The 12,658-nt window shown below is 62.5% G+C and overlaps 1 protein-coding gene across 1 annotated transcript in view; it reads left to right on the top strand.

The window, feature by feature from the left end:
- Positions 1-1,932: 1,932 nt before the first annotated feature.
- The window catches only part of UCK2 (uridine-cytidine kinase 2), a 16,546-nt gene continuing 5,820 nt past the window's right edge, over positions 1,933-12,658 (top strand). Inside the window, exons 1-7 of the mRNA XM_025044013.1 lie at positions 1,933-2,029; positions 3,460-3,975; positions 4,711-4,807; positions 5,470-5,612; positions 9,816-9,913; positions 11,867-11,915; positions 12,605-12,656. Coding sequence (XP_024899781.1) covers positions 1,933-2,029; positions 3,460-3,975; positions 4,711-4,807; positions 5,470-5,612; positions 9,816-9,913; positions 11,867-11,915; positions 12,605-12,656 — 1,052 coding nt within the window. The remainder of the gene's footprint in view (positions 2,030-3,459; positions 3,976-4,710; positions 4,808-5,469; positions 5,613-9,815; positions 9,914-11,866; positions 11,916-12,604; positions 12,657-12,658) is intronic.

Raw genomic sequence — 12,658 nt, 5'->3', positions numbered from 1 at the left:
GAGCAAGTTTCACTCCTGATGAAATTCACTTGTCTGACTTTCCCTTTCATGGGTCACGCTTTTGGTGTCGAGCCTAAGAGCTGTCTGCCAAGCACTCGGTCCCGAAGACTCTCTCCTTTGTTTTTTCTTAATAAGTTGTATAGCTTTACGCTTTACATGCGCCCGTGATGCGTTTTGAGTTACTTTTTATGTCAGGTGTGCGGTCGGGGCCAAGTTCGTTCCGCGGTCTCTGTCTCTGCAGAAGGCTGTCCTCCCTCCGCCGAGTTGCTTCTGTACCTTCGTCACACCAGCTGGACACACTCGTGCGGGTCTAAAACAAAGTCCGGCCTGTGTCTCCTCAAAGTCGCTCCAGCTTCACAAATGAGTAGAGCACGACCGTCACACATTCGGGGGACAGTCACTGCCACTCCTGTTCTCCACCTGCGTACGGTGGCCCCGCGAGGTGTGGTGACTTTCAGTGTGGTGAACACACCGTCTTTTACAGAGTAACGGGGCGTGCGTCCCTTCGGGGGTTCCTCTGTTATTCGATCCCAGAGGAGTTTGGGCGCTTAGGGGTTGGTGGCGAGCGAGGCGCACACCGCAGTGTAGGGGTGCGGACAGGGCAGGAACGAATCGCATCCGAACACCTTTTGAGAGCCGTTCGGGTGGGGCTTGCCGGAAGGGACGGGCGAGGCCACACACACCCTGTGCTGTCGAGTGCGTGTTGCGTGTTCGCCCACGCGCGGCCTGCAGCCTGGACTGATCGGGCAGAGAGTCCAGCAGGCACGTGCTGTTCTCCTTTATTCATTTTTTTAAAACGGGGAAGCCAGCGTCCCTTTTGTGTCTGTCCCCCAGAGGGACGCCGGGTCCTGGGCCATACTTTCAGTCATAGGCTCATGTCTTTGCTCGGGAAGCCGGACCGCGTGCAGCGAGCGGGAGGCTTTCGCTGAGCCTCGGCCGAAGGCGCCCTCGTCTCCTCCGGGGACAAGCGGCTCAGCTTCCTGGGTCTCACCGTCTCAGCAGGGAGGAAAGGGACCCAAGCCTAACCTGGGCACACGAGGCAGTAAGAATGGACCATCCAGGCTCCCTCTCTGCTTCTGCCATTTGGAGACGGCTCCAAAGCAGCGACTTCACCAAAGCCAGCGGTCGGCCTGATGCAGGCTGTGTGTGTGTGTGTGTGTGTGTGTGTGTGTGTGTGTGTGTGTGTGGTGCTTTTTGTTTGTCCTGGAGGAGGACAAAGAAGTGACCACGGAGTCCATGTTGAGGCTCGGAACTAGCACGAGGAGGCTGAAATCAATCGGCGTTCTGTCCTGAGTCACTGGAATCCGGTGGCAAAGCTGGTGTCACCACCGGAGCAGACATGTGGCCCTGTCCTGTTTTGCCTTTGTCTGGTGGCAGCTGTTCCCCAGGCTGCGGATGGACTAGAACATGGCTTTCTGAGAACAGTGTGGGACACACACAGACACACACGCACGCGCACACACACACACACACACACACACACACACACACACACCCTTTCCGTTTGGTGGTGTGGAAGGACCTCGGCGGTTTCGTTTTTGACCAGTTTGCCACCTTCCGGCTTTTCCCGCATTGCACTCAGCCACGTCGCTCACACTCACACGGTCACAGCCACGGCGTGCACACCGGGCGTGTTCTCTCTTCCACGTCCACCCGTGTACTGTGGCCTCCGCTGATCCTGCGAGTCGGCCGCGTGTTTAGCGCTAGGAGTGCGTGAGTCCTCCTCTGTCCTGCTCCCGCCGGGCGGTGTGCGTGCATCCATTTCATTGCGGTGAGGTTTTAAAGAGTTTGCTAATTTCTGCTCCCAAACACCTGCAGGGACTCACCTGTCCCCAGAGCATCCATCCCTGCCCCCTTTGTCATGTACTTAAGAGACCATTTGCTAGAAAGAACCAGGGGTAGGGGGCCAGGGTGACTTGCCGTGCTAGCGAAATGTTTATCAGGAAAATTAACTACCAAGGAAGCGTGATGAGCCTGTGCTTTGCAGCAAGGGTCTCCAACCCCCTGGGACCAGGTGGCACAGCAGGAGGTGAGGAGCGGGGGACCGAGCGAAGCTTCACCTGTATCTGCAGCCTCCCCAGAGCCAGCATCACCGCCTCAGCTCCGCCTCAGAGCATCGGGCATTAGATGCTCACACGAGCACCGGTCCCTGGGGCCAGAAAGGTTGGGGACGGCCGCTTTGCAGAACCTGCAGGGAGCAGATCGCAGAGCTTGGCTGAGACTGTCCACCTGGAGGCCCTGCGGTGTTCATGGGTGACACCATAGCAGCGTTTGTAGTGTCACATGGCAGCAGGTGGGGTCTTCCTGCCTGAAGCAGTAACGGAGCATCTGGCCTGCTCACACGATGAGCTGCCTGCTGGCCGTTCAGGGCAGGCGTCGGCTGACGTCCACGGCCCTTTCGGAAGGGTGGGAGGGTGTCCCGAGTCGGTGTCCCTCTCCTGGAGCTGGCTGGCTGTTCCCAGGCCGGCCTGGTGGCTTCCTCCCACCGGTCCTGCAGCCACGTGGCCCACGGGAGGCCACTTGGTGGGGCTCCAAAGTGTTGGGTGACGCACTCCTTTGCCCGTCTTTCTGTGGGGTGCACGTTGCTCTGGGAACACACGTGCCAGCAGCCCTCCTGGGGACCTGGTTTCACCGCTCTGAGCTGTCCAGCTGGGCTTGGTCGGCTGGTCAGCAGTGAGGAGCGGGGGCAGAGGGCTCTGAATGTGTCACTCATTCAGAGATTCTGGGCTGGATGGGAGGGTCTTCAGGGCCCTATCCTGGAGGACACTCACCCTGGAGTAGCACAGTGAGAAGGTGTCAGGGCCACCTCCCATGTGACGGTCACTTTAGAGCAATGTACTTCCCATTGCGATATGGGAACCTGTTGGAAACTGCCAGCTGGAGGGCCTGCTGGCCAGCTGCCGACAGCTCTGGGGGTTCCCGGACAGGAAGTGGCGCTGAGGACGGGGTCCGGCACACTCGCAGCTCAGCACGTGCAGGGGGCGGGCCCGCTTGCAAAGCCCGATGTCGGGTGTTCCCCGAATCGCAAGGCATTCTTCAGGCCCCCAAGTTACTAGCTTCTGACAGCTGGTTTCTTCTGAACATAGTCCAGATTCAGGCTTCAGATACCTCGAACAAGGGTGTGTGTGTGCGCGCGTGCGTGTGTGCGTGTGTGTGTGCTTTTAGTTTTTTTGACATACAGATCACTTGCCTACCTGTAGTTACGTGAAATTCTATGAAATTTCACATAAATGTTGACTTCAGTGTTGCAACAGGATGAAACGGTGTTTTGTTTCTGAGCAACTCCGGCTCCACGGGGGGTGCACATCTGGTGCGCCGTGAGGGCGACAGGCCCGTGGCTGGGGACTGGCACCAAAGCGACCCACAGAAGCTGGGCGAAGCCGCCTTGGCCTTGCTGCCGACGGTGGGGCTCGGAGCTGTGGTGTCGGTTCTGCCTGGACGGAGAGGCTCGGGGCTGAGTGACGCCCCCGCCCCCGACCCGTGAGCACCCCGTCTTCCACGTTCCGCCGCCTTTTCCATGTGTCTGTGCTGGGACACGAGCAGGCGGGGAAAGTTCACGGCGCCTTCGAGTAGCGGCTTCGGGAGAGGCTGGATGGAAGAGGAGGTGCACGGGGCTGGCTCCGTCCCGACGCCCACACCGGAGGAGGAAGGGGCCCCCGGCTTCCCCGCGGGCGGGTGTGTCCTCCCCTGGGCCTCGGAGCCATCGTCCGAGCTGGCGCCTTCGGGCGGCGCCTCCCAGGGTGTCGTCCCCGGGGCTGCGCGGCGGCTCGCGCCCCTGGCCGCCCCGTCACCCCGGCTGCCCGTCTGTCCCGCAGTCTTCCGTGTGTGCGAAGATCGTGCAGCTGCTGGGGCAGCACGAGGTGGACCACCGCCAGAAGCAGGTGGTCATCCTGAGCCAGGACAGCTTCTACCGCGTCCTCACCTCGGAGCAGAAGGCCAGAGCTCTGAAGGGCCAGTTCAACTTCGACCACCCGGGTGAGTCGGGCGTCAGGGGGGAGGAGCGGGGGGCATCCCAGCTGACCGGCCCTGGCTGAGACACGGAGGGCTGACAGCTACCAGTACGCGGAGCTGGCTCTGTGAACACCGACAGGCTCTGCGTCCTGCCCAAGGGTGACCTGTGTGAGCCCGTTACTGGTGGGGGCCAGACGCAGGAGAGAACATGCCCAGCTGCTTCTCCGGCCGCGATCTGAAGCGGCCGTGTCCCCGCTGTCCCCCGCCGTGCCGCTCGGGCGAGGGCAGGCTCATGTTCTGCTCACCGGTGGCCCGGGCGGCCGCCCCAGCGGTGTTCGCCCTGACGGCCCCTGACCTGCACCCTGACCCTTGCTGGCGGGGGGAGAGGTAGACTCAGAATCGTCGGAACCAGAGCCCGTGGGCGTGGCACTGTCCCCCAGTCCCAGGACTCCTGCCCGGTCCCCAGGTGCCCGCTCCCAGCACAGGAGCTGAGCTGGAGAGCGGAGAGCAGATCCGAGGCCAGGGAAGGAATGTCGAGGGAGGGAAAGGAAGTCCCCTACATGGCTCTTCGTCCACCCCGAGACGCGGAATTTGCTTTCTGCTTTGGGCGGAAACCTGGCTTTTTTGGCAGGTGGAGACCTGCCTCCCTAGGGGGTGACATGCATGCGGAAGACGCAGATCTGTAGCGATGCCCTGTGCACGGCAACAGCAGACATCGTCTTAAAATTAAGAAACCCTTTAACACTCTGATTTCTCCAGATGCCTTTGACAACGAACTCATCTTCAAAACACTCAAAGAAATCATCGAAGGGAAAACAGTCCAGATCCCCGTGTACGACTTCGTCTCCCATTCCCGGTGAGTGAGGCGCTCGGGCCGGGCGTGGCCGCCTTGCCCCGGGCAGGTCGCTGCTCGTCGCTCCAGGCCTGTCCCCATCCCCTGTCCCTGTCCGCTGCAGCCTGTCTGGGAAGGGCCAGTGGCCAGAGCGAGCCCCGTGGTGTGCACGGGCTGGGGCGTCTGTCCTGGCGCTCCCTGGAGCAGGCCGGACGTTGTCATTGGCTGTGAAGGGGACAGGCTCGGTGGCCTCTGGGCACGGGCCCAGGCCGCGTCTACTGAGGAGGACCCCAAAGCCGAGGTCATGCGTCTCACTGCCAGTCCAGATGCTGTCTCTTCTCCGTCCTTCTGGACCTTTCTTCCGTCCCTCCCTTCCTCCCTCCTCCTAGTTGCCCCAGGACTGGGGGAGGGGTGAGGTTGCTGGCAGGAAACTGAGCCGGTTTTGAAAGTTCAGAGCGTTGGGCTCATGGATGCCAGGCCTGACAGTGGCCTTGCAAACACCATGGGAGGAGGTGTCGCGCCTGCTCTGTCTCTGCTCTGCGTCCGGCAGCAGGTGTCCAGGCCAAGGGGAAGGACGTCTGCCCCAGTTTCTGCTTCGTGGCCAGAGCTCAGACCCCCCGCCCAGTGCTCATGGTCCGTCCCTCGCACCCCGCCTGCTCAGCCGCCGCCCGCCCTGTGCTTTGCAGGAAGGAGGAGACGGTGACGGTCTACCCCGCGGACGTGGTGCTCTTCGAGGGCATCCTGGCCTTCTACTCCCAGGAGGTGCGGGACCTGTTCCACATGAAGCTCTTCGTGGACACGGACGCTGACACCCGGCTCTCCCGCAGAGGTGCGTGATGCCCCGCCCGCCCGGAGTCTGAGGCCCGTGCCTTTTCTGATGGTCACCCGGCCCAGCCCAGCCCAGCGGGCGCAGTGCAGCCCGAGGAGGTCCTGCTGCCCAGACGACAGGTCACATCAAGAAGGGGTTGGTCCCTTCCTGTTGACAGTCACGAAAGGCTTACGAGGTCACAGAGGTGAAGTCAGCAGTTTAGTTCTGGTTTCTGCCCAAGCTGCCAGGCCTTATGTTCCCCCTGGGCGGGGGGTGTGGCAGAGCAGGGGGTGGGGTGACCAAGGCCAGGAACGAAAGGTGGCCGAGGCTCTGCGTGGACACCCAGGAAAGGACGAATTAGCCCCATCACAGCAGATCGTCGGCAGGTCAGGGGTCAGGGGTCGTGAGCTCCAGTCCAGAGGCCGACCTCAGAGTTAGGTATCCTTGGCTCGTGAAGCTGGTTGGCGGTGTGCCCAGCTGTGCTCCTCATGGCTGGACCTGCAGCCGGGACCAGCAGGACGGACAAGCGAGTTCTGGGCCCACACTCTGCTCAGCAGTTGGAGCGTTGCTTCTGCTCCCAGGTGGGCCGGGGTTCAGGTCTGCGATGAGAAGCAGAGGAAGGAGGGGCCTCTGTTCCAGTCCCGGCAGACGCCCGGCTGGCTCTGCGACGGTGGTGGCTCTCGTGACCTCCCAGGCTTGGCTTTCTTTCTGGGGAAAAGGCAGACCTGGTGTTCAGGGTCATGACTCTGGCCAGGCAGCAGCGACAGAGTCTTTTTTGATTGGTAATTGAGGCCTGAACTTGGCCGTGCCTCGCACCTCTGCCTCGGGGGCCTGGCTCGTCACCGAAAGCTACGAACCCCGGTCCTGCCTGCTCTCTGTGGCCACATTAGCAGCATCAGGCATGGAAGGAAAAACACTGGAGTCTGTTTTCCTGTTGATCATCTGATGGTCGGTCCCCCTGGGATGGCGGTGACAACCGAGGTTCTGCTGGTCAGTAAACGTCCAGGTCGGTGGTGACGATCACAGTCATGCTGGTCAGCGAACGTCCAGGTCGGGTCTGCTCTGCCTGAGGTGCTGGACGTCGTTTTCGTCAGGACCAGTCAGAACCTGTGCGTGGTCACGTCCTTGGGAGCCGGGGACTCCGGGGCAGCTGCCATCGTTAGTCCAGCCCGTGGCACTGTAGTGCCGGGGAGCGGCCGTGCTGGGTGGGGGTGGGGGGCTGTCGCCCAGGCGGTCTGGCCTCACTCACACCGACAGTCACGGCCTGGAGTGAACAGGACCCTCCCTCCCTCGCTTGTGCTGACCCTTCCGTGAAGCGGGGGAGGGCCGAGGGGATGGTGGCCCCTCTGGGCTTTCTTCAGGTCAGTTCTGCAGCCCCCGCCCTCCTGGGTGCTCCCCGGGCCCTGCTTTGTCCTCCCGGCTCTGCCTGCATGTGTCACGCACTGGCGAGTCACTTTCCTGGTGACTCGGGGGCCTTTCGCACATGCCGTTTCTGCAGGCTCGTCACCTGTCCACGCAGGAAAGAGCGTGCCGGCGTGTGCTTCGCGTGCGGGGGGCGGGGAGGGAGGGCGCGGGGAGCCAGGGCCGGCTGTTGGGCAGCAGGACATTCCTGGAGGCTTGAGTTTTACCCATCTGTGTGTCATACCTTCTGGGCATGCGACCCTCACATTCCGGGGTGACCGTTGTGACGGGGTCACGTGGCCCTGGGGGCAGTGGCTCCTTCCTGTGGGGCAGAGGAGGACAGGGACGGGGACCCAGGACTGCTGGCAGGCCCCTGGTCAGTGCCCCGCCATAGGCCCCCCTGCCCAGGTCACACAGGCTTAATGGCCGCAGCGTCCCGATCCGTCTGAGTTTTACTCGAGGGACACATCTCCCCCGCGACCTGTCACCCCGATGGGTTTAACCACTGACGAGTTGTGCGCATCCGGGTCTTTCTGAACGGTCGCGGCTTAGGCCGAGCGGAGGGCGCCCTGGTGGACTTGGAGGGGTGAAGTGGACGCTGCGTGGGGAGGGTGGCCCCACGTGTGTGTCCGCCCTTGGCCCGCCTCCGCTGGGACTGACTGCTCGCCCGTCTCCGGGTCCTGGCCTCCCAGTGCTCGTCTCGTCAGGGAGCTGTAATCGTGGAGACTCAAGCTCGTTGGGCACGTCCTGTGTGCCAGCCACAGTGCTAGAGAGCTCAGTGTCCCTGGGTCCCCAGGCCACAGCTGCGGGACGGAGGGCCTGCCAGTCCACAGTGTAGGCGAGTGAGGGTCGCAGGGGTGGCGCGAATGTCGAAGGTCACGGGTCAGCGTCGGTGGGGTCAGGACGCAAGTCCGGGTCGGTTTTACCCGCATCGCTCTCGGTGGCGGAGCAGGAACCGCGGTTCTGGGCTCCACGCAGACGGGGTGACCCTTGTACCCCTGCTTTCTCCCCAGCCGGCTGCTCCCTCCAGTGGCGTGACAGGAAGCGCGGTCAGGCCTCCAAGGCCCGGGGGCTGCCGGCCTGGGCTGAGGTCGTGCAGGAGCAGTGTGTGTGCGTGCTCGTGTGTACACGCGTGTGCACGTGCTGGGGGAGGACGCAGGGTCCTGCAGGCTGCCGCCGTCGGCACCGTGGGAGAAGCACGCCTTGCCAGACCAGCCGGCATCAGGCTCTGCAGGGCATCAGGCTCCGCAGGACTTGCAGACGCGGCCTGGGGGCCTTTTGATCCGGCTTCCCTTTTCGTTGGGGCTTTATCTGTGCCGTGTGAAGGACCCGTGGCCACGCTGCTGTGTGTGGGCCGAGTGGAGCTCGCTGGCCCATGTGCAAGGGCTCTGCGGGCCGGTGGCATTGAGCCATGTGGTGGCTCGGCAGCTCGTGCTCGGCCCAGTGTCCCTGGAGCGGCCGGAGCAGGCCGTGTCGAAACGCCCGAGGAGACGGCCGTGTCCCAGCTGGGGATGGCCCCGCGCTGGTCTGGGTGGGCAGTCGGGGGTCGCAGGGTCAGTCCTGATGTGCTAGGGCGCAGCCAGCCATCGCCCCCAGGGCTCACGTGGGAAGAGCTCTTTGTAAACTGAGGCTCTGGCAGGAAGTCGGGGCGGCCGGGGGTACAGCTCCGGAATGCGGGCTTCCTGACGCCGCTCCAGCCACCTGGTGTCGCAGACTTGGCGCCAGCCGGGCTTGCAGCCGGGGCACCCTCCCTGTCCCCTGCCCCTCCCCACCCACGCGTGGCTGTGGACGCGATCGTTCAGGGGCGTAAGTCCACGCCCCAGAAGCCCGCTCACCAGTGTTCCCCACTGCGACACCTGAGTCTGTGAGAAACGGTCGAGAGGCGCCGAGGGGCCGTGGCAGACCCCGGGAATGGGCGTGGTACCCTGTGGTGGGGCGGGAGGTGTCACAGCTCTGACGTGACGTGATGCCCGTGGGGACGGCCGTTTCGAGAGACTCGCCTTCGAAACGTTCTGCCGGTTGGGGAAACTGAGGCCCAGGGAGGTTCGTGTGCAGCGGCTGAGTCAGGATTCCAGCCCCCTGGACGGGCGGGGGACCTTTTCCCATTTTTGGCCAAGGATTCTGTTTAAAAAGGTGCTGGAAGGTCCCCGACTAGACTGCCCAGGGCGAGGGGGCAGAAGGAGGTGAGTTGGGGTCCATCCGGCTGCTCCCCAGCTGCAGCCCACCGTTTCTCCTGGGTTTCCCTGTCCTTCACTGAGTGGTTTTGTTTGCAAACCTCAGAGCATGAGCTGAGTGGGAACATCTGACCACAGCTGGACCTCTGCCCACCTTCCACCCCCTGTAGGGCCCGGAGTGGGGCAGGAGCCAGAGTGACAGGGTGGGCACGTCAGCAGAGGGGCTCTGGGCAGCACATGGGCAAGCAGGTGCAGGGGACGGGATCGAGGCGGCACAGGAGGTCTGCTGGCAGCCCGCCCTTGGCCAAGAAGCCCGCCGCCTCTCTGGGCCAAGTCGACTTCCTGTTATGAACTCTCCAGGACCGGCCTGCTTTTTTATCACGTACACCAAATTTATTTGGGTCAAATGCTGCTGAAGCAAGACGCCTCTTGGCCTTGGCCAGACGGCCTTTTGCCGCAGAGAGCGTGGTGTCACAGCCACATCTGCCTGCAGCAAGACGTAAAAATGGGGCCCGTTTGTCGCAGAGGCCCCGCCGCCCTGCGGTCAGGCCTCCCGGCCCGGACGGCTGCGTGGCGGGCGGGCGGGCGGAGGACGGGCGTGTGCCGGCCCCCGCACCATCGTCCTGCTCCCCGTTTTCTTCTCCTGCAGTGTTAAGGGACATCAGCGAGAGAGGGCGGGACCTCGAGCAGATACTGTCTCAGTACATCACGTTCGTGAAGCCCGCCTTTGAGGAATTCTGCTTGCCGGTGAGTTGTGTTCTCGGCGTGTTGCTGAATTTGGAAATCAAATGCAGTCAGACACACAGGTCCGTCAGCCGAGGCGAGGCGCTCCCCAGCTCGAGGCTCGCTCGCTGCTCCGCGTGGCCCTCTGTCCTGAAGGCCCAGGGCGCGGCAGCCTCTGGCGCCTCGTGTCCCGCCCGGTGTTCCTCAGCTCTGTCCTGCCACTCATTTTCTGGGTGGTCCGTAGGTTCCTGCTGTGAGACCCCAGCAGGCTCTGCATTCCCTGCTTGGTGGGTTCAGGGGGTGTGGGGGCCCCTTTATTGGAGGTGCGTCACCTCTCAGGACAGGCTCGGCCATCTGGATCTTGGAAGGTCTGGGTTGGTTGGGGCGTGTTGGGGAGCCTCAGCTGCTGGGTTCCCCTCCAACGCCCCTCTGCCCTCAGCCGGCCCGCTGTGAGCGTGTCTGCCCCCGCGTGCCTTCCTGTCCCGTCCACGGGGCCGCCGTGCCTGGATAAGCTTCCTTCCTTCCGCCCTGGCACAGACCAGCCGTCCTCCCTGGCAGCTGGGGACTCTAGGGAGGTGGCCTTCACAGAAGGAAGGTTGGGGGCGGGGAGCGCTCAGCTTTTAGCGAACCAGCCGTCAGCCCAGGAAATACCCTCAGCTTCCTGGGGAAAGACAAAAAATAAAAATCGTTGACGGGGGCTGCGGGGGACAGGAGGTGTGGGGGCAGGTGGGGTAGAGGACGGGGAAGTATTAATCTCAGGGGACTTCTGCCCCATGTCACGTGTCTTCCCCAGGCTGGCCAGGCCATGCTCTGACTCCCCAAGGACTAACTAAGATCTGAGACGGGGAGAAGAGTCACTTGGCCCGGTGTGGGGGATATTTTGGGGGAGACTGGGAAGAGGTTCAGAGTGAGGCCGAGTGTGGGCATTTCTCTGCTTCTGATGATTCTTTCTCCATTGCTGGAGAAATTCGATGCCAAGCTATCTTTGTAAGCCCATGGGTATGTTCTGCGTCAGACTTTTATTTCCCGTCAGGCTGAGGCGGACTCTGAGTCAGCCTGTGAGGCTGGGTCACAGGGTTAGGGCTCCGGGAAGGTGGCAGAGGCAGCCGAGCAGCTGTGGGATTCTGTCTGTCCGTCCGTCCGTCCGTCCAAGGACCTCCCCCACTCTTTTTAACTTAATAACAAGAACACGAAGTACATCTGTTATTGGACATAAATTAGAGTTCGTTGCTGATTTCCTGCCATTTAACCTATCTGTAATGGAGCTCGGAACGCCGCACAAGCATTTTCTGGGGTGTTCCTCCTTGTTCTCACTGTCCAGCCACGCCGAGCTCAGGGAAAACCAGATCACTGCCGGCTGAGCCAGGAGCTCGGACCTGATGACTGCCTGCCGAGGCCGGGCCGGGTTTGGCCCCGACGCAGCTGCATTTCAGCCGTCCTGGTCTGGAAGCCACACCGGGTGACGATGCCACACTCATGGCATTATGTGCCCAGACACAGTTCTGGGCCCACAAAGTCTCAGCAAAGTTAAAAAAAAAAAAAAAGAATTCTGTTAATGTTGGCCTTTTAAGAAAAACTGTGATGACAGAGCCGGTGACGGTCGCCTTCAGTGGGGGCGGCGTTCGCCCTCGCGCTGGACGGACCACGCTGGGGCGAAGGCCAAGGCGAACGCCGCCCTGGAGTCTGCGCGTCTCGGCTTCCGCGTCCTCTCGTGCGGAACAGGGTTACTACGCACTTGGTTTCAGAGACTGTTCTCTGTGCTGGCCGTCAGCCATGCCGAACGTTCAGAATGGGCAGTCAAGAAAAAGCTGGTTTGTTACAATCTGGATAAAGCGGATAAAAATTACTATGTTCGAAGCCTCGAGCTGCCGGCCCTGGGACGCCCGGGTGGAGAGAAGCCGTCTCCACGTCCCCTGGGGGCACACGGCCGTCTCTCTCAAAGCCCCTGTAACGTGCTGTGCATCTCTCTTTCTGCAGACAAAGAAGTACGCGGACGTGATCATTCCTAGAGGTGCAGACAATCTCGGTGAGTCCTCCCGGGGGCCACCCGTGGGGCAGGGCAGGGTGATCCAGCAAGGCTCCGGGGCGCCATCGTGACATGGAGGATGCCCGCCCACCCGCCAGCCCTGGGAACAGGCCTGTGAGGGCGTGCATGTCCCGCGTAGGTGGGGACACTTGGGGCCTTGTCCCCATGACTGGCTTCAGTCTGGACACTGCCCCAATCGGAGGCTCCTCTCTGTGTCCTTCAGGCGTCACCATGTAAAGCACTTGACATCTCCCCGTGTTGCGGTGGCCGTTTGCTCGAGGTGCTCAGTTTGTCTCTCATGCTGAGAGAGGCAGCTCTGTCACTGATGACCTCTGGCGGGCGGGCCCACCACGGGGTCGCTCTGCCTGGGCTGGGGGGTGGGCGTGTGCGCCAGCGGCAGGTCGCAGCTCGATGGCGGCAGCGCGAAGGCCCGTGCTCACGTCCACAGGACCGTGGCTGAGTGCTCCCAGTCGCGGCTCTGGTCGTCTGCTCGGAAGCCCGTCCGCCAAGGGCTCCCTGGTCCCAGGCGCTGCCTGTCTCCCTCTCGGACTCGCCTAGGAGGGGGTCACATTAGCCCCACGGGAGGCCTAGGAGCTCGGGTGACAGCCGGCCAGCCTCCTGGAGCGGCATGCGGCCCCGCGTGCCTGCCCAGCCCTCCGGCCCTGACCCGCGCTGGTCTCTCTCCGCAGTGGCCATCAACCTCATCGTGCAGCACATCCAGGACATTCTGAACGGGGGGCTGT

Source organism: Pteropus alecto, unplaced genomic scaffold (genome assembly GCF_000325575.1).
Source record: "Pteropus alecto unplaced genomic scaffold, ASM32557v1 scaffold101, whole genome shotgun sequence".
Classification (NCBI taxonomy): Eukaryota; Metazoa; Chordata; class Mammalia; order Chiroptera; family Pteropodidae; genus Pteropus; species Pteropus alecto.
This window is presented reverse-complemented; position numbering and strand designations above follow the sequence as displayed.